At 48.3% G+C, this 23183-nt stretch overlaps 1 protein-coding gene across 3 annotated transcripts in view; it reads left to right on the top strand.

The window, feature by feature from the left end:
- The window catches only part of GPM6B (glycoprotein M6B), a 154198-nt gene that overhangs the window by 125782 nt on the left and 5233 nt on the right, over window positions 1-23183 (top strand). For all 3 annotated transcript variants that reach the window (XM_075539130.1, XM_075539129.1, XM_075539128.1), the window contains exons 2-5: window positions 15585-15771; window positions 16909-17065; window positions 22127-22298; window positions 22875-22948. In XM_075539130.1, the coding sequence (XP_075395245.1) occupies window positions 15585-15771; window positions 16909-17065; window positions 22127-22298; window positions 22875-22948 (590 nt within the window). The remainder of the gene's footprint in view (window positions 1-15584; window positions 15772-16908; window positions 17066-22126; window positions 22299-22874; window positions 22949-23183) is intronic.

The raw sequence follows: 23183 nt of genomic DNA, 5'->3' as shown, positions 1-23183 counted from the left end.
TTGCCCATTGGTTTACTGACTGTCCTGGGCTGCTGTCTCCCGGCAGTGGCTGAGTTAGAGTTGCCACAGTGTCCCTGTGACTTCCAAAGCCTGGGATACTTCACATCTGGCCCTTCACAGGACAAAAATGGGCAACCCCTACCCTATAACTTGCAAAGTGTGTAAGTAATGCCTTACTCTATCTCTTCCTGTTAGGCAACCCTGATGAACACTGCTAATCATTCCATGTCCTTCCCTGGTCTCTGTCAAGGAGCCATCACCTTTCCCCTCCAAGGCTCCCAAATCCTTGTTCCCCATGTTTCAAACATTGTATTACAGGCAGTATGGAGGTTGTTTCTTTAAGCGATTTTTCCAAGTAGTTCAATACCTTCCATCAGATTTGCTAACGATGATGTCTACCTTCAGATTCCCGGGGCCCACCCACTAATTGGCAAGTTTCCATAAGCTCCCCAGCTGATCCAGAGATGTGCTAACATCTAACCACCTTCATGAGATATACACAGAGCAGCAGAACCTTAGTGAAGGAAATAACCACTCATGCTAACATCCTTGACAAAGTCTTATTTCCATCCAGACTGCCTTTCTAAAGAGCACACACGTCTTGAAATTCAAAGTCAGTCTGTAGACATAGCATCCAAGGCCAAATCCCCACGCATCTGCATCTTCAGCAGTGTGGTTGACTTTGAAGCAATCGGCTCTTGAAATGATGCTTTTATATTGTCACTGCACCTTGATGTGTTTTTTCAATATAAAAATAGTCTCCAGTACGGCTTCAGGCAAACACGGGACTGAGGCTGTGAGTGAGTCATCTGTTGCTGCATAAATCACTCCTGAATTCAGTTACAGGAACCAAGAGCAAATGTGACCTAGGTTTCCATACGTCAGGAGTCTGGGCGCAGCATAGCTGGGTCCCATGTATCATAGTTTCTCAGGAAGGGACTCACCGAAGCAGGGTCTCATCTGAAGCTCCAACTGGGAAAGGACCCACTTCTAAGCTAGCTGCTCACTCACCTGGTTGTTGCCAAGAGTCAGTCCCTGCAGGGCAAACTGTTGAGCTGAGGTCTTCTATTGTTCACAAGCTATTGGCTGGAAGCTTCCATGAGTCTTTGCCACATAAGCCTCTCAACTGCCTCAGAAGATGACTGCTGACTTCATCAGTAAAGGGCAAGCAAGAAGACAAAGAGAAAGAGTGCTAAGAAGACAGAAGGCCACCGTTTGCAAACGTATGGAAATGACACCCATGACCCTCCCTTTAACTTTTGACAAATCTGCATTAAAAGACCTGGCAGTCTATTTCAAAATCAGCCATTGAAAGCGCTGAGGAGCCTAGTTCAGCTCAGACACTGAGATAGTTAATGTTTGTTGTACTAACATGCCAGTGAACACATGTAGGATTAATTGAAGGACAGAGAGATAAATGGCTCAGCGAGCCTCACGTCTCTTGTCTCTTGCTCTTGGATCACCAGACCAATGTGTGGCTGACTTGCTTATTCTGTGCCTCGATTTGCAAGCTACACTACCTGTGGGACACCTAACCCATGGACTGTGTCACTGTAATTTGAGGTTCCTTGAAGACCTGCTTCACACTATTGGAAGTTACATCTCTTGAGCTGGGAACTGTCGGACCCTGTCGTCTGGCTGACTGTTGGTGACCTTCCTTGCTGTTTGCTTCCTGTGCCCGGATAGCCTGAATTGCTCTACAGAGGACTGCCCAGCGGCCCTCAAGACTTGAAGGACTGCCAGTGTCTCACAACTGTCTCACAGGAGTGAGTTGCACTAAGCCATTTATACTGCTTTATAATTTAATTAACTGTTCATTTCATATGTTATAGATCTATCAATCTGTGTATATATATATATATATATATATAATTAATTATTAGCATTCTGGTTTTGTTTCTCTAGAAAACCCTGTGTAACACAGACACCCATGGGTCACAGCAACCAATGGATTGATTGATTGGATGGATGGATGGTTGGTTGGTTGAGTTCTCTCCAAGATCACCTGCAAATGATCCTAAATTAAGAGAAAGGGCCTAAAAGTGGGGTAGCTATTTTGCAAGAATTGAATTGTCACTCATCAGAAGTTCTTAACTTAGCCAATTCAGTAGAATCCCCTGGGGTGGTGGGTAGGGTGGTATGTGGATCTCTGAAATTCAGGGTCACACCCAAACCAAGGCACTAAGAATTTCAGGAGTTGGCCCCAGGCATCAGTATTTTGAAAGCACCCAGGCAATTCCTCTGTGCAACCAAGGTGGAGAACCAGTGCTCTGGGCCAGTGGTTCTCTGTCAGTGACAGTTTTGCCTCAGAGCTCTCGTGCTACGGTTAACAAACCTCACAAATGGGTGCCTTTCTCTCTCCTGGTATGGAGGAAGGAACTTGTCATCACTCTTCCCCTGAGACTAGGAGTTTCTCAGCACAGGGACCCCAGGTCCAAAGGATTTTCTCTGTTTCCAGCTCTTCTCTTTAGTGGGAGGACGTCTCCCTCCCTTTCTACTTGTTTCCCTCTCCTTTGAGCTCATCAGGTAAAGGGGGAAGCTCCCTTTACAATGCTCAGGACTCAACTTGAGAAAAGGTGTCGCAGACCACTCTAATTCCCTGACAACTAAGTGGCTGATCACATCAGATGGCATCATGGGGATGAGCGCATCCTTGCGTGACCACCAAAAGGCATCTTTACATAACTACCAAACCATAGGGAATCAGGACCCAGCCAAGTTGACTCATATTTTAGGGGGACACACACCAGACCTTGGACAATATTTGGCTGTCACATCTGGAGGAGTAAAGGGAGATGCTACTGGCATCTCATAAGTAGAGACCTGGGACATACAGGGCAGCCTGTCTCACTGTGTCATGGTGGAGATACCCTGGGCTAGATCCAGTACTCGGGTCTGGAAACTGGCACTGACTGGACAAAATAGTGCCTCCTTGGACTACCTTTGTCCCCAATGGCACCTGTAGTCCTGGCATGGAAAGCTCAGGATGTGTAGAATGTGATACACCATCTTCTTAGCTATGCTTTCTAAAGAAAAAACCTTTTTACAAGACACATAAGCTGATAAACAACAAATAGGCCACTGAGTATAAGTGATAACCATCACAGACTTGCGAGATGAGAAACAGCCTCTATTTTCAGTGCCGTGGTCCTGTAGACATCTTTCTCCAAAGTTTCCTTGTGCCTCTTTGGGATCCTCCCCGCAACACCTCAGTCCCGAGCATGCCCTGCTCTGCTTTTTGTTTCGCGGGATTAGTGTGCCTTGTCACAAATCGCCCTTATAAAGATGTGTTTGAGTAAACACTCTCACAGCTGCACGTCTATGGTTCCGATCGCATGTTGGGTGGCGTTAATTGCTTACTAAACTCCCTGGCTTTATCTGGTTTTCATCCTTCCTGCTCCCACCACCTATACCCTGCCCCCTATGAATCAAGCCAAAAAAAGACCCATTCTGCCACCACCCACAGTCAAAGACTTGAGTTTGCACCCACTCCAACACAGCCTACACACCGCTGCCAGAACCATCCTGTAGCGGGGGCCTCCCTACTTACAGCCTGTCAAAAGCAGCCCAGCAGGCTTCTGGCTGGTTTCAAAGCTCCCACATCTCTCCCCCGACACTGCCTCCTGAAGTGGAGCCACACCCTGAATTCTCCCAAAGTCCCCCTCACCAACTGGGTAACGGGAACCCTTCTGTCCATGAGGCCTGTCTTCCATACTCTGCCATCCATAAACATCTCTTGTGTTTCATCGTGTGGCACACGTTTTAGTCTACTTTTAATTATATTTATCTGGTTAGGTGTCTACCTATCCATCACCCCTCTCCCCTGCCCAAGTGTCAGTGCTGGAAGGGCAAACCCAACGCCACCAGCCCCTAGTGCAAGGCCTGGCACACAGACACTCGTGGGATGGAGCGGCATCCTGGAAAGCACAGGCTCCAGCCCCCAGGTGGTCGGAGGGGGTGGGGTGCTGCTAAAGCTTCACTCTGCAATGGGGCCACCTGACATCTCCAGGCTCTGACAATCCCTGTCTTTGGCGCTTAGAGGCAGCATCACTTCACCGTGTCACTGCTCTCTCTGATTTATCACCCCCACCCCTTGCACTAGGCTTAGAGCCTATGTGTGGCCTGTAATAAAACCAAAAGCAGTTCCCACAAAAGGCCCAGAGGGGACTCACAAGTGGCTTCTTCCCTGTGTTTGTTCCCAGCCCCTAGGCTGTATCTTCATTTGAATGGCCTGGCTGATCTCCCTGCTCATGCCACACTGAACATGTTAAAGGTTAATCTATTCTGAGACTTCCACGGCGTGTCACCAAATGGAAAATTCCTCGTGTAATAATTGTCTGGCATGCTTTGAAAAGAATCTGCTGCACAGCTCTTCCCGTTAGACTGTTAGAAATAGTTTCCACATTCATAGCATTAATAGAGTTAAGCTTTTAGGTCGAGGACCACAAGGAAGCCAAGAGAGAGCTTGGAAGCAACTTATTTATTGTCTAAGATAAATCTGCTCTTGCAGAGAAAGCCAAATGGGATCACGGTGCCATGCTGCTGCTTGAAGGTGCGATATATGGGCCCGACTTTTGGTCTTCAAAAATAATTGAGCCCCCTAAGCGCCCCCCCCAAAAGCTTAAATCCACGTCTGCTTGCGCTCTCCATATTTTCTGTAATAGAAATTACCATCAGAAATCGTATTCTTCACTATGGAATCATAAATGCATTATTTAAAGTACCAATAATGTACCCATAGTATGTTACCATGCATAATATTATGTTCTTTCCTAGGCAGAAAGAGCAGTCATTTCCCCAACAAAAGAGAACTGTAGTGAGAAGGATGACATTGTGTGAAGTTTTTGCACATCTCTTTGCCAGCTGGCTTCATTTTAGCTCGATTCATCCACCTGCTTCTACATTTTATCCGAGGCACTGAGAGGTATCTTGTTGGTGCTGAAACATATGGAGACTCGACCTTGCATGCATTGGTAGATGGAGAAGGATGGAATGTTTTAAAGGCATTTTCAGATCGTGGTGAAGTTCTTAAAGGTTACATGTAGTTCAGAATCAGATACCATATTGATAACATACCACAATTCAAAACATAGAGATGTCTTAAATGTTATGTGTAATGTGAAATCAAAAGCCATTATCAGTGAACTTTATAAACTCCATTCCATTGACACTCACTGCTCTAGCTTATAGTTTAGTTGGATCTATGGTCAAGGATGGTTTGACTATTTGGAAAATAATTGATACTCTGAGTTGTTCAGATGTTCAAGATGGTGATACATTTCATTCTACAATATCAAAAATAAATTAATTTCATCAAGCAGTCTGTTAAATATTGGGAAGCTGTCCATCTCACTGTGGCAAGTACAAGTCAGGTTTTCTTTTCCAGAAAGTTTCTGCCAAATACCCAAGTCTGAAGAATTCTACTGTGTCCATCATTCTTTCAAGAGAATGCTAACCCATGGAGTGGGTTGGGGTAGGCATGCAGGGGGAAGATGCTAGTTTAGCTTGTAACTCAAACAATTACACCAGGACTTGGCAATAGGAGTGCCTTGTACATACTTTGTATGTCATCACATAGAATATTGAAAGACATGTATATCCTTGTGGACTGAGATTTAATCAAATTGATTTTCTGTCCTGCATCACAAAAGTCATTCTTAAAGGAAACTGGGTTTTTTTTTAATGTTTTAATTACAAGGGTGATATGGTGCAGAAGGCACTCGATCCATGTTAAGACACCTGCAGTTTGGTCAAATATCAGCACAGTGAGGAAAAGCATGTGAGATCTTAATGATGATAGGCAAATAGTTTGACCTCAACTTTGCCATCGTAGCAGCCGCAGGCATTATGTAAATGAATAAGTATAGCTGCTTAAATTCCATATGCATTTCATGTGTCATAAATATCTTTGTGTGTGTGTGTGTAGAAACCTTTTCTTGACTTTTTAATAAGGATAATATTTTTCCTTTGGTGATTGTCTGGTTTCACTCAGCATAATGTCTTTCAGGTTTATCCATGTCATAAGATGTTTCATAGATTCATCATTGTTCTTTAACATTGCCTTGAGCACTTTCACTCTTAAATTTTAGAGCCCGGCAGTATGACGGAGTCTCAGGCCAGGATTGTGTCTCGTAACCTCAGCACAGGGTTTCCCCCACCTCGAACTAGTGCCATTTGGAGATGGAGCATTCCTTTGTTGGAGAGTGGGAGGGTGTCCTGTGCATCTTAGGATCTTTAGCCAAATCCATCACCTCTTCCTCTTACATGTCAGTAGCACTCCAACTGGTTGTAACCGTGCCAATAGTCTGCTGGGGCGCACATTTGAGAGGCCCTGTAATGCACTGACAATCACCGCCCCTTCACTGACATTCTGCCTCTCCTCACGGTATGCTCTCCACCTCCATTTCCTTGTGGCTGGTTGGAAGTTGCAGAACATGGTCCCCACTCCTTTGCTTTTTAATTTTGTGGCTCATTAGTGAGGAAGGCTGCACAGATAACGTCGTGTGTGTGTGTGTGTGTGTGTGTGTGTGTGTGTGTGTGTCATAGACATTCATTCCCTGGGGAAGAATCTGAGCTCTTGTTCCGGGCCCTCCTTTGGGGCAGTGTTAAATCTGCAGCCAGGATCACAGGCAACTGGGGGCACATCACTGGGCTGTTAGCAACGTACAGCCATGGCAACGGCCAGCCCAAGCCCTGGGACAAAAGGGGGTTTATTCTGTTGTTCTGCACAAAAGGTTCTAGGGATGCTGGAGACAAAATGTCCATTGAGAGTTAGAGGCTTTGAAGCATGTTTTTTTTCTCCCTGCTATGTGGTTTATACTTAAATCATCTTGTGTGGATGCACGCTGGAGTTTTTGTGTGAATCAAAACAAAAATAAAGCCTCTCCTTTAGTCAGAGGACCAACAGAGTGAAGGCATAACACATTATTAGCCCACCAGAGGTCTCTGGAGATTGGTGAGAGGGATTGAGAATTCTTGGCAAAATATGCCAGAACGCCTGGCATCAAATATCCAAGAAGCGCCAGAGGCCATGGCCATGAGTCAATCACAGTTATCCAAAAATAAATAGATAATTGAAATGCGCTCCATCCTTTCCTGGTTCATGTCAGTCCTTATCCTTTGCTGCTTTTAAGCTTGGGGGAAACTCAGCCTGTGTGCTTATAAGTATGTCTAAGAAAAGCCTTGGTCTGGGACCTGGTCTGTGGCGTGACGCTAAAGCGTCGTTTGCTATGACAACCACAGAGGTGAATACTGTTGGCTTGGCTGCGTCAAAGCATTCTCGTTGCGGTCTTTTCAAGAGAGTTGAACAACTTGGCACATTTCTTTGTCTTTATTGCAGCCCTGGAACTGGCCATTGGATTGGCAGCTGGCTAGGCATAGGTTCCCAAATGTACTGGGGCCACCACCCCCTTTTCAGAAAAAAAAAATTACCCAGCAACCCTCTGGGAATGTAGACTTGTTTTATATTATAGCCCATCATTCAGGAGAAACAGTAGAGAGCTGCTTTTGTAGTCTCCCTGGATGGTTTCAGCATACACTCCCTGGGGGGCAGGGTGGTGGTATCTCCCACTGTGGGAAACACTGGGCTAGAGTGTTAGGGCTGAACCCAGTGGACCACCTCATAGGGTGGAAAATCCAAGTTTTCCTGTTGAGCACAAGAATAGCCATTTCCAAGCTCCTCGGGACACCAAGCTGGAGGCTGGGCAGGTGGAATTGTTGGCTAGAAATGAACTGCTTCAGCACTGATGGGTGTGTGTATCACTTGAACATTTGGTTAAAAAACAGCTTCTGATTCAGTCGGTCTGGAGGGGTGGGGGGCTGGAACTGTACCTTTTCCACTGTGAAGTGTGGATGCGACTGATTCCGTGACCACACATTGCAAAGCACTGTCATTCCCATCAAAGATCCACTCACATCTTTTCTTGATCTTGCCACATTTCCACAGGTATCTAGGAGAAGCTGGTGAGACACAGGGCCCCACACATAGACCAGAAATCTCGCTAGAATCTCTCCCAATCACTGCAAACCCAGCATGTCTAAGACCCAGCGCAATAGCTTTGTACTCAGTGGTCAACAGTTTAGAATTTCGATCAACTGTATCTCAGCAAGCCAGGAAGGTGGGAGTTGTTCTTGGTGCTCAGCAATCCAGGCCCACACCGCCCCCATCAAGTCCACACCAACATGTGTCCGTGTGGCATTCTAATCCTCCCTCAGTTTTTCTTTATGTCCACTGCTTCGACCTGAGTCCAAGTTTCCATTGTCTTTGCTTTGAGAGATTGTAATGTGCTTCTAATCATCAGCACCTCTATCTTGTTCTCTCCCCATCCAACAGTATTGTCCTTCAAATGCCCAGTCTATTCCCCAGGCTCAGACATCCTCAGTGGCTTCCAGGGATTCCGCCCCAAATCCTTAAAGAAGCCTAGGAAATTCCATGTGGCCCATCCCTCATAGGCTGTACCCTCACTGTGGACTCTTCTGCCTTCGGACTTCCCCCCAGACCCATGAGTGCACTCTGTGTTTCCCAGGACACCTCCCCAGCCCAGACTCTTGTCTTTTTCCGAAACCAAGCCCAGCTGCCATGGAGTCATTTCTGGTCATTCCTAGAACAGAGTCAAGCTGCCCCCACAGGGTTTCCAAGGTACACAAGAGCAGATTGCCACATCTTTCTATCGCTGAGTGGCTGGCAGGTTCTATTAGCAGCTGAGCAATGTAATCACTGGGCCACTTTTACTTAGCAATCAGACTCACTGCCGTCAAGTCGATTCCAACTCATAGCGATGTGAATCGTCCACTATAGGGCAGAGGGCAACTGCTCCTTTGGATTTCTGAACCTGTTCATCTTTCCAGGAATAGAGAGCCTTGCTTTTCTCAGTCAGTTCAGATTTACCCTTCAGATTTGGGCTCCAGCTGCCTTCCCTGGCTGTCCCCCATCCCCCGAAAACGTCAGCTAGGCCCCACTGTTTGCCTCATAGCACTTTCTCAGCTGAACTCATTCGGTTAATGTCTGTTTTCTCCATAGATTCTAAGTCCATTAGGGTGTAGACAGGTCCTCTCTCAGGTCGCCATAAAATCCCTAGCTTGGAATATCATGAACCCTTTAGTACGATATATATATATATGTCTCTGTGTGTGTGAGTCTACACACAAAGTTTTTGTGATATATATATATATATAGATATAGATATAGATATAGATATAGATATATATATATATATATATATATATATATATATATATATCTTTGTGATGTATCACAAAGCTTTGGCCAGTTAACCAGTTTTTGCATGTACAATTCAGTGACATTGATTATGTTTATCATGTTCTGCAACCATCAGCAGGCTTCATCTCCAAACTTTTCCTCCACTGTTAGCAGAAATTCAAGGAGCCACGGTAGCACAGTGATTAAGCATTGCGCTGCTAACTTCAAGGCAAGCAGTCTGAAACTAGGAACCACTCTGTGGGAGGAAGAGGAGGCTGTCTACTCCTGTAAAGAGTCACAGTCCTGGAAACCCACAGGGGCAGTGCTGCCCTGCCCTGTAGTCAAGTCAGTGTTGACATAATGGCAGTGAGTTTGGTTTATTACCTTCTTCTCCCTCCTCCATCCGGTGACCCTTTTTGATGGAATAAAATGGAATGCATGGTCCCTCCCTCCCAATGCTGTCATCCCACTGAAGCCCAGCACTCTTCTTGATGGACAACTTCACGGAATCAAGACTCTGAAGGGATCCCCCAAGCCGCAAGGAGCCCACTCCCCACTCCGCGATAGATGTGGCAACCTGCTTCAGTGAGGGACACAGCTCTGCCTTTCCTGGCATCTGCCACCTGCTGCTTCCGAACGGCTTACAAGTCTTCTACAGTTGGTGCTTTTTTTCCTATTGATCATTGATTTACATAATGGACTCCTTAGTCCCAGGTGGGTCTTCAGAACCTGAATGCCCAGTATTTCAAAAGCGACAGTTTCCGGTCTTCGGTCTAGTTTTTCAGTTGTCGTAGTGAAGAGGATATATTCTGTCCTGGTGACTCTCCATCTTGGCCAAGAGACAGGATCATTTATTTTATTTTTGTGAAATTGTATTTTAGTGGACTTTGACGGACAATTAAATGAAGCTGGTAGAACTAAGAGGTGAAGAATTTAGAGGATTCTTGGGGACAGCCATTCACATATGTGAGTGTATGCCAGAATCACCGACAAGACATGAAACACAGGGTTTCCAAGTCCCTTGGTCTGGGGTGGGGCCCTGGAATGTGCATTTGAACTATGTCCTCAGGTGATACTGATGTTCTGGGTCTAGAATCCAGTGCTTCCGGGTATGCACCAGCAGACTTTCCATAAGGAGTTAGAGTCCCTAAGGCCGTCCTATCTCTGTTGCAGCAACCTATTTGGTAATCAGTGGGTGTGGCTGTGTGCCAATAAAACTTTATGGGCTAAGAAGTATAGGACATTGTTTTCCAACCTCCAGGAGAAGGTGAGCTCAGACATGGGATAGCGACTACAGGAGATACTTTCCACTTCCTGCCAAGGTGAAGGGACAGCCCTGAATTCTGAGGAGACAGTGTGGCACACACAGCTAGTCCTTTGATGTGGCATTTGATGGCCACTGTCCTCAGGGTGACATGACAGGCAAGCCAATGCCTACTTTGCTAGCCTGTACATGATGCTTCAAAACCTTTGTGGGGAAATTCCATTGTCTCTGCATTCGATTTTTCCACCAACGTTTTGAAGGCCCTTTGGCATTTATGTTTAATGCCATGAAATATAACGACAGAATGCTACTGTGGGCAGACAGCGTGCGAAGAATCTTCTCCTCCTGCCTCCCACCCCAATACACGTGGGACTGGTTGCAGAATATTCAGGCCCAGTATACAATGAGAGTTCAAGTGCCCTTGTTCTAAAATTCTTAAGTATTTTCAAGATGGCAGCAGCAGGCATTCAAAGGACAGTGGGGCCCTGCATGCTCACACAGGTTACTTACAGACGGCCCCCGTACACACCACCAAGATCACCACCACCACTGCTCCCACCAACCCCTCTGGCACATAGGCACCTCGGTGTATTTCAGGCCAGACATGTTGTGAGTTGGAGGAGCTAGCAGTATTGCTATCCAGTTTTAGGAAGGCTGTGTTTAGCTTTTCCTGAGCAACTTTGGGTGGCAGTGTGGATTTCTCTGGCAGGCGTGTGTGGCACGCCACCAGGTCGCCCACGCGCCAGACATCTTGTACACACTGCAGTAGAGATGGCTTCTAGACTGACACAGAGCACACTGGGTCATGATCCATTTATATAGGTAGCTAGATCCACACCACTCTTACATTGTTAGCCATGGAGATGACAGGTCAACAAAGCCGGGAATAAGTTCTGTATCCTGCTGTATTCATTCCTCTCAGTGTTAACCCATGTTGTATGCCACCAACTTTTAGCCTTGCTGGGCTGACCGTGCCTGTGGGCGTTTGGTCTGTGTGTGGAGCGAAGGCAATTTCTGTTCTGGAGGAGCCCGGGTTCCTGCGGCCACCGAGAAAGCCATCTGCTGAATGCGTAGGCGCATCGGATGTGGCACGCATCTGCCGAGAGGTTTGATTGATGTGATTCCCCCAAGTCCTGGAGTCCCTGGTTTCCCCTGCTGTTCGAAAACTTGGTCCACAGCACCGGGCATTAGAGAGACAAACTGGAGGGAATCTGGTGGCAAATTTGGGATTACAACACCCCAGTCTTCTAACCCTGCTGGATCAGGAGAAGCCAGGAGCAGCTGTGGTTGTTCCTTGGAACAGAGTAGAACACTATACCCCTTTGGGTGAAAGACTGCTTTGAAGTGGCAACTGGATTTGCAAGGATGGGTTCTATTATTAAGGGGCTAATTGCCTCACCTCCCAACACTAGATCCAAACTCCAAATAACAGGAAGGGACTTGGATTTATTGAAATATGTATATTCACAGTCGAACGTTTTCAGAAAGAAATGATCATCTGAGGAGATTATCCTCAACGTCCCCATGGCAATTGATTGTACACTCTTCATCCTAGCCCCTGCTGGAGGGAGCCTTTTCAAACCCCTCCTCAATTGGAATCCTATCCTCTGCTCCTCTCCCTCTCCCTGTCCTCTCTTCCCACCACCCTGGAAGTCTGTGACTAGACTCGTGTCACAAGGCACTAAAACCATAAAGGATTTTGCCTGTCTGCAACATTAAAACGATCTCCTTGAAGGGCAGCGAGAGTGGCTACAAAGAATAGAGTGGGAGGGCTCACACTTTCGGATTTTAAAACATATTATACAGCTACGCAAGTCAAAATAGCCTGGTACTGCTATAACAATAGACACATCGACCAATGGAATAGGATTGAGAGCCCCCAAATAAACCCAAGCATCAATGGTCAACAGATTTTTGACTGGGTGCTAAGCCTATTCGAAGGGGTAAGGAGAGTCTCTTCAGTAGTTGGAGCTTCACCATCTCTCTGGTCACATCTCTTCAGTGTTTGAATTTCCACAGGCAGAAAAACGAAACAAGATCCATCCCTCACACCCTACTCACACACAAAACAAAAAACAAATCAAAGACGGATTTAGGAGCTAACTTGTGCAAACTCTCACCATAAAATGCGTAGAGGAACAAGCAAGGGCAACACTACTTCTGCTGGGCCTGCCTGTCACACTAGATTAGCAAATAACTAAAGTGTAAACCGCCAAAGATAAGATAAATATGAATAGGACGTCATAAAAATGAAACATTTTTGTTCATCAAAAAACTTCACAAAAAAGAGAAGCTACTGGCAAAATAGCTTCAGAAACCATCCATCCGGCAAGAACTTGATAACCAGAATAGACATAAAACCCTGTCAACCTAATAAAAGGACACACAACCCAATTAAAAAATGGGCAAAGGACTGGAATAGCTATTTCACCCAAGAGCACATTCAAGTGACCACTGACCAAGCACATGAAAAGATGCTGGTCAGTGTCATTTGCCACCAGAGAGATACAAATCAAACCACAATAGGAGATGCCATTCCACTCCCCCTAGGATGGCTAAGATTAAAATAAAAATAATAACGAACATCAGCAAGGATGAGGGGAAACGAACTCTTATCCATTGCTGGTGGGAATGGAAAAGCGGCAATTGTTCCTCCAAAAACTAGAAAGAGAACTACCAAGTGACCCATTATCATGATGGGAAACATCATGATAGATGGAGAAAAGATTGAAGTTGTTAAGGATTTCATCTTGCTTGGTTCCACAATCAATGTTCATGAAGGCAGTAACCAAGAGATTAAATGACATTGCACTGGGGAAATCTGCATAAGACCTCCTTAAAGTGTTGAAAGCAAGGATGTTACTTTGAGGACTAAGGTGCCCCTGACCCAAGCTGTGGGATTTCTGATAGCGTCGTGTGTGCATGTCAAAATGGGGCATTGCATAAAGAAAACCGAAGAACTGATGCATTTGAATCATAGTGCTGGTGAAGAATAGAGAAAGGACCCTGAATTGCCAGAAGAACAAGGGTGTCTTTAAATCATACATGTACAGACTGCTGAATTGTTGTATGTTTTCCTGTGTATCTTCCTAGCAACAAAATAAAATTTAGAAGAAGTGGGAAAATGTTTACGATGATGTCTGATTTCAAATTTTTAGCCTCAGTGCTGAGTGCAGTACTTGGTGCCCAGCAGGACTTCAAAAATTACGGAACTAGTGGAACCAAAGGGCGGACCCAGTTAGAGAATCAAACATGCTGCAAGTCGGAATATATTCTGTGATCGTGGAGTGTGTTGTACAGTAATGCAGATCCTGGCCACAGGTTTCTAGTGAGCCTGTGGGACGGGACTCGTGAGAATAAAGACCAAATTTTACAGTGTTTTTCATTCTGAAGACTTTAAAAAAAATTAAATCATTTTAATGGGGGTTCATACAAATCTTACCACAATCCACACATAAATCTATTGTGTCAAGCACAGATTTTGAAGACTTTCAATGTCAATGTCCACATGTGGTAGTGCAGAGTCTGTTGGACATCATAATTCCAAAGCTATGTGTCTCAATCCAGTAAGGAGTAGATTCAAGTGCATTAGCCAAGGAGACATGGACTGTCACCTACTTAGCATCCTTATCAAACTCTGAGCTTGGAGGAGGTTGCAAACGATGAAACACACAAACAGCTCTCTTTTCTCTTTATCAGTGAGCCCAAGGACGTTAGTTTCTCTTGGTGTGGGAGCCTGGCATGAGAGAATCTGGACTTTTTGTTATCTTGTTTACAGACACACACACACACACACACACACACGCACACACGTCTCTGGAACACTATATTGACAGATAAGGATGGAGCTTCACCATCTCTCTGGTCACATCTCTTCAGTGTTTGAAGCTCTTGATTATATTGACTTGCTCGTGAACTTGAACTGGATCCATTTTATGTCGTTTCCTAAATATCTCCTATTGAAGGAGAAGGAAGCAGGGCTTTCTTAGGAAGTTTTGCCACTTTCTATTGTGCACCAAAGAAAAATCGGGTCGTGGTGTCCTTGGTTACTGTCCAGGTTTGGTTTAAGCAAATCCCCATTGAGGTTGGAATCTTCATCCAGATGGGAAAGGGGGCCTGGTGGGTTTGGTCTGGTTTCCTCCTGGCGGGTCTTTCCAAGCCTCCTCTGCAGACCATTTGGAGGAAAGACATTGAGCTGCCTTAATGTTCTTGGCCTGACGTAATGAAGTGCCTTCTTTCTTTTTCTTTTTGAAACAGTTTTATTAGCACTTTATATGAAATGCTCTTGATTACTATGTAGCATCAGAATGCATTTAAAGGTCGATATCCCTGACAACCCATTTACTTAAGCATCTGGATCATATAAACAGGGATGGGCGGGTAGGAGTGATCCCAGCGGCAGCCCACGGCCAGCATTGCCACCTGGCTCTGCCAAGAACATCGGCTGGACATCTCAAGTCAAGGTTGATTTGAAAAATGAACCCCAAACCTCATGCTTCTCAAGCTGAAGAGGGAATTGGGACTCTCTCCTTCACTTCCCTTCATGGCTGCTCATTTTTTTCCTTTGGTTTGGTTTGGTTTTGTCATTGTTTCTTTCCCTTGTCCAATATTGAAAGCTCACCCACCAGCTCTCAGCTCTTTCGCTGAAGGTGTGTTGGGAATGGGGCAGGTGGGAGCCAGGAGGCGGAGGGGGCAGGTCTGGGCATCAACTGCTTAGCCCGGACTGAGGAGCATTTTTTATTAATGGAGATGAACTTGACTGGATCAAGGTGACTTTGACCTTGGTTAGTAGAAGGAGTACTCTTCGTGGTCCCTAGAGCACCCCCCCCCCCCACGGGTCTGGGAGCCCTAACATCATGGCTGATACCGTGACAATTTGCCGATTGACTGCTCTGCCACTGAGCACCCTTCTGGGCCCTGGGCAAGTTACATTCCATGCCCTCTGGGAGCTCAGGGCCCTCTCACTGAAGGCGAGGTCACTACCCCAACACTGCAATTCAGGAGCCGCTGCCCAGGAGCAGGGAAGGGGGGAAGCCGAAACATCTCCACTGGTGTGGGGTGGTCCTGCAGCACGGAGGCCTCTTGCCCCTAATGACTGCCTTTTCTCTCCTTTGGGCCCAGGCTGCTTCGAATGCTGCATCAAGTGTCTGGGAGGAGTCCCCTACGCCTCCCTGGTGGCCACCATCCTCTGCTTCTCTGGGGTCGCCTTGTTCTGCGGCTGCGGGCACGTGGCTCTCGCTGGCACGGTGGCGATTCTGGAGCAGCACTTCTCCACCAACGCCAGTGACCATGCCCTGCTGAGTGAGGTGTAAGTATCCGCTGCCTTGGAAGAAGCAACCTGAGCACTTCCAAAAATTCCGTGGGGTCTCTTTCAAGCTCCCCCTCTTAGTTCAAAAGGAACCAGCTGGTGACGTTCTCCAAAGGCAACAATGTATTCTCCTAGCAGGGAAGGCCAAAGAAGGGCCCCAGGTGCAGTACCCCTCCCCCACACCTAGGATGGGCACAGATGCTCTGCACGCCGTCACTGTGGACTTGGGGCACTGTGGCAAGGCCGTAGGTTGCTGTGGCTGACCACCTCCTCAGAAAGTCAGCATGGCTCCTGAGCGGCGAGATGCTCATGGTGCACATGATGGTATGTCAAGATACAGGAAGCAGCTGCCTTTGTTCTATAGAAAGCTCTAATAGCCGTGGCGTGCCCGAATGCGAAGTTCAGTGCAAACTCTTCTGCCCGAGTTACCCCTTAAGGAAGCCCTGGGTGCGCATTTTGGAGGATTAGTAAGACAACCTTCCTTACTGGGCCTGGTTGGCAGTATTTTGATAGGGTGGAAAGGATAGTTACGCATTGGGCTGCGATCCACAAGATTGGCAGTTCGAAACCACCAGTGGCTCCTCGGGAGTAAAATGAGACTTTCTACTCCCGGAAACAATTACAGTCTCTGAAACTCACAGGGCAGTTCAACCCTGTCTTATAGGGTCACTGTGAGTTGGCATTGACTCGATGGCAGTGATTTGGGTTTGGGGTTTTGGGGAGGTAGGGTTCATCCTGGCCTGACTCCCTTCTCCAGGCTTCAGAAACCCACAGGGGCAGTTCTACTCTGCCCTCTGGAGTGGCTATGAGTCCCAGTTGACTGGAAGGGGGTGGTAATCGGTTAACTTCTATGCAAAATGGGGCTTCTGACCCTCACCTCCTAGGACAGGAGCCAATGACAAGATTGTGAGTGGACCCCTGCCCTTGCCCCTGACCAGGGGCAACATCTTGGTGCCCTGGAAGATTATCCACTTGAACCACCGTGGGTACCACTTGGAAAAAAGCCCACATCACTGAGGGGTGGACAGGGATGCCTACCCAGAGAGCCATGGGCACTGACCGCAGCCCCCAGAGGCTGGGAGATGGCCCAGGAGCTCAACGGAGTTCCCATTTCCAGATCGCTTATTCTTTTCCTAGGATCCAACTGATGCAGTACGTCATCTATGGAATCGCGTCCTTTTTCTTCCTGTATGGCATCATCCTGCTGGCCGAGGGGTTTTACACCACCAGTGCCGTGAAGGAACTACATGGGGAGTTTAAAACCACCGCCTGTGGCCGATGCATCAGCGGCATGGTGAGTACGCTTAGCTCAGCTCAGCAGCAGCAGCCTCGGTCCCTCGGGCTTCCTTGTCCCTGCTGAACCCACAGTCCAATCCAGGGGGAGTGGATGGCCCATGACCGGAGGCTTGCTTTGCCAGTGTAGAACTAGAAATCGGAACACCTTCAACCCGCTGGTCCTATGGTTTCCTCAACACAGTATAGGACTGAAGTTTCTTGTTAACTTCTTTCCCCCCAAATAACGCAGTTTCCACTATGGTTGTTTTCCTGTTGTCCCAATCCTCCTTTTTGGGTTTTGAATCATTGTGGCCAGAGAGACTTCAGTGGCAGTAGAAATCGCCGCAGCCCTTCTGCAAGTTGTTGCCCAGGACCTACTGTGTGGGTGCTGGAGCCTTTATCAGAGAGGCAGTTCCAACCCACCAGCCTCACTCTTTGGGAGAAAGATAAGACTATCTGCTCCCGGCAAGATTTATGGCCTTGAAAACGCTAGGGAACAGTTATCCTCTGTCCTGTAGCATCCTTATGAGCCAGGCTGTGCAGGTTGGCAGTAGCTGCTGGTGGTGGTGGTGCTGGTGTTTAGTGGTGTTATTGGGAGCACAAAGATTGAAACCCTGGCTCCTCTCCCAAGAGGCTTGTAGTCTAAGACAAAGGTTGGCCAACCACTCCAGTGGGGCCAAATCAGGCCTGTAACCTGGTTTTCTTTTGTATGGCCTTTGAGCTAAGAACGGAGTTTCCATTTTGAAATGGTGAAACAACAGAGCATTTGACCATGTGAGGAAATTAGAACCTGCTAGGCAGTCAGGGGTGTGTGGGAAGGCTCAGACAGTGTGGGACGTGGACACGGACAGTGGGGGGGGGGGGCTGGAGAAAGAGAGGAGAGGTAAAGACTGACTCTGCTTGGGTAACCTGCTGAGGGTACATGGCATTCAGGCAAGGTCTTGGGGGCATGGCGGGGCGGGGGAGGATGGAGGCCTTGGTGCGGAAAGCAGTTGACTGAACAGCTTCACAGGGAGGCGTGGGTGGAGAGAAAGAGCCCGAGGCAGGAACTTCTCCAGATAATAGACCAACAACACAGGGGCCTGGGAGGTTAAGGAAGAACGCTCTGGGAGGTAAGCCATGTCCCTGTGATCAAAGGAGAGGTGGCAAGGGACATGCTGCCAAAGGGCCCAGAGAAATTTGATGAGGTCACCTCAGGTCCTGCCTACAATGCTGAAGCCACCAGTGGAACCAGGCCTGGGGCTCATCCCCGAAGGGGCGGGGGGGGGGGCTCTCTGTCCTCCATCCCCGGGGGGCTATCTCTTGCCATCTTGAGCTGCTTTCCTCTCAGGCAGGTGCTGGGGCCTGGGCCACTGTGTTCCAACACTGATGGGGCTGCTGTTCAGTGACCTTCATGCCAGCCTCTATGCAGGACAACTCTTCCCACGCCACCCCACCCCCCAACGCTCCACCGCCACCACCACACACAGCTGCCCAGCCCAGCCCAGCCCCATGGTCAGTGGCACATGGGACCATTGTGGTCGTGGGGGGTTCACTGGCTGAACTGGAGGCGTAGATCACTCAATTTTGCTTCCTGGTTCATCTTCATCCAGAAGCTCTGCTGAAATCTGTTCCGCAGCCTAGCTGCACGCGAGCCTCCACAGATAGGTGGCTGGGTGGGTGACGCATGCATCAGGAGCTCTAGTCAAGAAATGGTGACTGGGTCTCCGGCATGAAGGTCAGCATTCTACCACTAGAGCAGACGTGGCCCATCCGGAACCCCCCACCACACCACCCAGGGGCAGGTAATCCATGTCACCTGCAGGAGTCCACAGGAAGGCGCCTCCTCGGACCTTCACGCTTTCTCACATCAGCGGGGCCTGGCGGCATGTGTGGGCCCAGCTTAAGTTTTCCTTTTCCACCCCAGAGCCCCTGGACAAGAAATGTATCTTCAGACAGTTCCCCCCCCAGGATACCGGGCACAGCGAGATCTGCGGCCACAGTCGCTTAGGTCCTGAAGGCCCATCCCATTATATACAGGACTTCAGAGCCAGCCAGTGTGGAGTTGGGACCCTCTCTGATCTCTCTGCCTTCTCTCTCACGTACAGAGAGCGCCATTTGGTGCTCTTTCAGGGAGGCCTGTTCCTGACAGGAGCGCAGATGGCCGCAGAACCTCGTCAGCTGATCACTGAACACCTCCATGCTTGGCTTCAGGAATCCTCATGACTCCCAATTACAAACGGGAGCCTCCAGGCACCGGGGCCCTTTCCGTTCACAAGCCAGCAAAGTGAATGAAGGCTAGCCAGTCAGTTTGGCGACAGTGATGCTGCCATTAAAGAGAACAAGGACACACAGAACTTTTGCGGGGTGCAGTTGTCTTCTGGGGAAAGGAGATGGCTGGCAACAGAAGGAGAACAGCAACGACCAGGGAGAAGACCCTGACAGCTGGGAAACAACCACTTCCCACCTCACTTGTCCTCATTAATTTTGAAACAAAAAGGTGTCTTTCTGCCAGCTCCCTGATGGCATTCATTTGGGGACACTTCATAACATGCTCGGTCAATCGAAGGGTAGTGAAAAAGAAGAAGGCCCTCTGTGAGCTGGATGGATGCAGGGGCTGCCGGGATTGACTCAGCTGTAGCAAAGATGGGGAGGATGGTGCGGGACTGGCCAGAGTTGGAACCAACTTGATGGCACTGCCAACAGTATCACACTTTAGCAACTCACATGCAGTAGGTGGGACCACCACCCACCACCTGCCTGTCAGGGGAGGCTTGTTTGTTGCTATGATACTGAGCCGGTTTCAGAGAAGCTTCCAAACCAAGACGGTCCAAGAGGAAAGGCTTGGAGATGAATTTTTGAAAAGCAGCCCCTGTCAACCCCATGGCTCCCAAGGATACCACCCATAACCTGTCACGGGGCTGGCGCAGGCCTGGGCAGCTTTTTGTTGGGTTGCCTGTGGAGTTGCTGAGTCCAGGGATGATTTGTTGGCAGCTCATATTTGCCCCTGAGGGTGCTGGGCCCTGGTGATGGGGGTGGTGGGTAGGGGAGGGCCTGTGGGCATAGGCATGTGTTTTAGAGCTGTAATTGAGGAAAAAGGGGTAGGGGTGTCCTTGTGGGGCTGTGGGAAGGAATCCCCCACCCTTCTGCTGGTGTACGACGCATTTGGTTCCGTGTCTGGGAAGGTCTGTTTGAAAAGGCTGGGAAGCCATGGTCACATGAGAGGGCCTGTGTCATTGTCCCCGTCATCCTTGGTGAGTCCTGCACCATCTGGGTCCCTGGTTCCTTCTGCCTCACCCACTCCGGAACCCTGGCACGAACTTGCCTGACAGCATATTCAGAAGATGGAGGTGGCTGAGGAGGGCTGAGGATGGGCTGGCACAACAGACTTACGACTGCTGGGGCACAGTTGTGTGGATGGGCCCTTCCTCAGCAGGCAGAGCACAGCGCCCCCTGGAGGTCTCCCCATTACTTCTGTATGGAAGGCCTTCCCCCAGCCCAGCTGGCTGCCTGGATGGGGGAGGCCAGCCCAGTCAGGTTGATGCCCCAAAGCAAGCGCTCCTCTAGCACTGGTCTTCCTCTGGAACCCAGAGCACTGTGGGCCGAGAAGGCTTGCCAAGGCCAAGAACCCCCCTTTGGCAAGTCTTTGTGGTGGTAATAAAAAGAAAGTCTTGTTTTCTTTTGAAGGGACCAGAAAGGCAGCCTACTTCTGGAGTGGTGGCCTGAAGGCATCAGGGAGGAAGGAGAGGGAGACAGCCCAGATGGGCTTCTTTGACTTCAAGGAGGCTTGAGAGAGTTCTTGGAAAAAATGCCATTATCTCTTCATTCCATCTTTCCACTGGCATTTTGAAGCCCCTCTCATATTTGAAAAACACCAATACTTCCCAAAATGCCCGGATGGAAAAGTGGCCTATTCCTACTGTTTCCTGGGATGACCAAGCAGGTCTTGTCCCTCTGGCGGACCACCCATCACGCCTTGGGGAGAGTTAGGTAGAATGTTCAGGCGCTCACCCTCAGCTTCAAAAACTCAAGAGAGCCCCACACCCGAGCCCACATGCCCTGTGGGTGCAGTCTGAATATATAAACACCAGGATGTTGTTTTTTTTCCCTCTACTTTTTTGGAAGCTGCCTTTCAGACCTCGAGAATTGGTAGTCAAGACAGCAGGCTCTGAGGAAAAGAAAGCAACATGACTATCTTCTTCCTGAGCTTGCCCACAGCAATGTGTGGGTGAACGTAGGATTTGTATTTCTTCTCCTTAGCCATGGCTTTGCTGACAAGCTGTTGAGACTCTTGAGGACTACAGAAAGCCAGAGAGAAATGAGAACGGTATCAGATGTGCTGTGCCTTCGGCTTGGTGTTCCAGGCCACCTTGAACTGTTAATAAAGACCCCAGTATCCAATGCTGTTAATTATGCCACAGGATCAGCCGATGACCCATGCTCCTTTGAAGAGCATTTCCCATAGTTCTTCCCATTCCCTGAGATACCACCCGCTCAGCATGGGTAGTCAGGGCGATTTGAGAGACATTGCTCTGAAGCTGGGCTTCAGTGGTATGGGAACAGGGCACCCAGTGGGAGGCCCTGGTCCTAATTCGCTTTGTGACCTTAGGTGAGTACTATCACCTCGTGGGGTCTTGTGTCCTTAGTAGTTTGGAGAAGACTTCCCATGTCTAAGAAATAGCTTACACCATGAACATTCTCAATCCTATAGTTAGACTCAATGAGTTACCATGGAATCCAGTCTAATGCCTGGCAACTCTGCAAGGTCAGAGTAGAGGTGGCTGGATTGGTTTTTTTGTATTGTTTTGTTGTCAAAGGGGTTTGCCTGACCTTTCTTCCAAGGTACCACTGGGTGGAATCAAACCACCAACCTTTGAGTTATGAGCCAAGTATGTGAACAGTTTACACCTCCTTGGTGCACCTCCCATGGTCCCCAGCTGTGGTTCTGCCTGCAGCAGATCAGCCTTCCTTCTGGCCCCAGGGAGCCCATCCTCGGGGCACGGGGTCGCTGTGGGACCCAGAAACACAGCACTGTTGTTCTGGGGGATTGTGTCTTGCCAGTTTGGATGATGATTCACTCTTCCTCTCCTTCTCGACTTAGTTCATTTTCCTCACCTATGTGCTCGGAGTGGCCTGGCTGGGTGTCTTTGGTTTCTCTGCGGTGCCAGTGTTCATGTTCTATAACATATGGTCTACCTGCGAAGTCATCAAGGCCCCTCAGACCAATGGGACGGCAGGCGTGGAGCAGATCTGTGTGGACGTCCGACAATACGGTACTGCTTTAGTCTCCTGTGTGCATCTGCCCGGGCTTTGGTCAGTACATGGTGTGCTTCTGGCTCCTCAGTTAGACGAGCTCCTGCTCTTTCCTGACAGTAAAGGGAGTCGAGTTAACACAAAGCTCTTTAGTGTGCAGTTCAATCAAAAACGACTTCTGGAATGCCTTTTTGAATTTTTCATTTTTAAAACAAGAGTATATCCTTTGGGCCTCCATTTCTTTTCAGCTTTCCATCCCCAAGAACGTTGGGTTAACTGTGGAAGTGAAGTGACTTGCACAGCCACCTCTTTGAGTCAGTTTTTGGTCCATTGCTTGAACATGATGTCTCCTGTGCTATATGCATGTGCACAATATGTATGTAGGCACCCATGTGCCACGAACAAACGGCAGCTGGCTATGCCCTGCCCTGTTTTCCAACGGGGCTTACTATTGATTTCCAAGAACCTGTTCTGCAGGAGGCTATAATGACAGCCTATAATTATATTCAAAGTGTGGGGCTGGTGGGGGGGTGGCGCGGGAAGAGCAGGGAGCACTGTGGTTGGTGCAAACATTCTACCTGGGGTTCTCTTTGCAGGAATCATTCCTTGGAATGCTTTCCCTGGGAAAATCTGTGGCTCTGCCCTGGAGAACATCTGCAATACAAATGAGGTAACCACGCTGCCCCCCGCCCCAGAGGCCCGAGAACCCTGTAAAGTAGGCCCAGAGAGCAATGCAGGAGAGCAGGTTAGCATGCAGTGAAGGGCGGCTCTTTGGAGAATCTTGAGGACTCAGCTCGATATAATCCTCGCAATTCAGCCATCTTCAGCCTACAGAAATGCCCATTTCATATGGGCCAACCCACCAGTTGAGTTTTTAGGCGTTGGTGAGCTTCTCTTTGGGGCAA

The sequence above is a fragment of the Tenrec ecaudatus genome, chromosome X, assembly GCF_050624435.1.
Source record: "Tenrec ecaudatus isolate mTenEca1 chromosome X, mTenEca1.hap1, whole genome shotgun sequence".
Classification (NCBI taxonomy): Eukaryota; Metazoa; Chordata; class Mammalia; order Afrosoricida; family Tenrecidae; genus Tenrec; species Tenrec ecaudatus.
The sequence above is the reverse complement of the archived record's forward strand: the minus strand, read 5'-3'. Positions and strand labels throughout refer to the sequence as shown.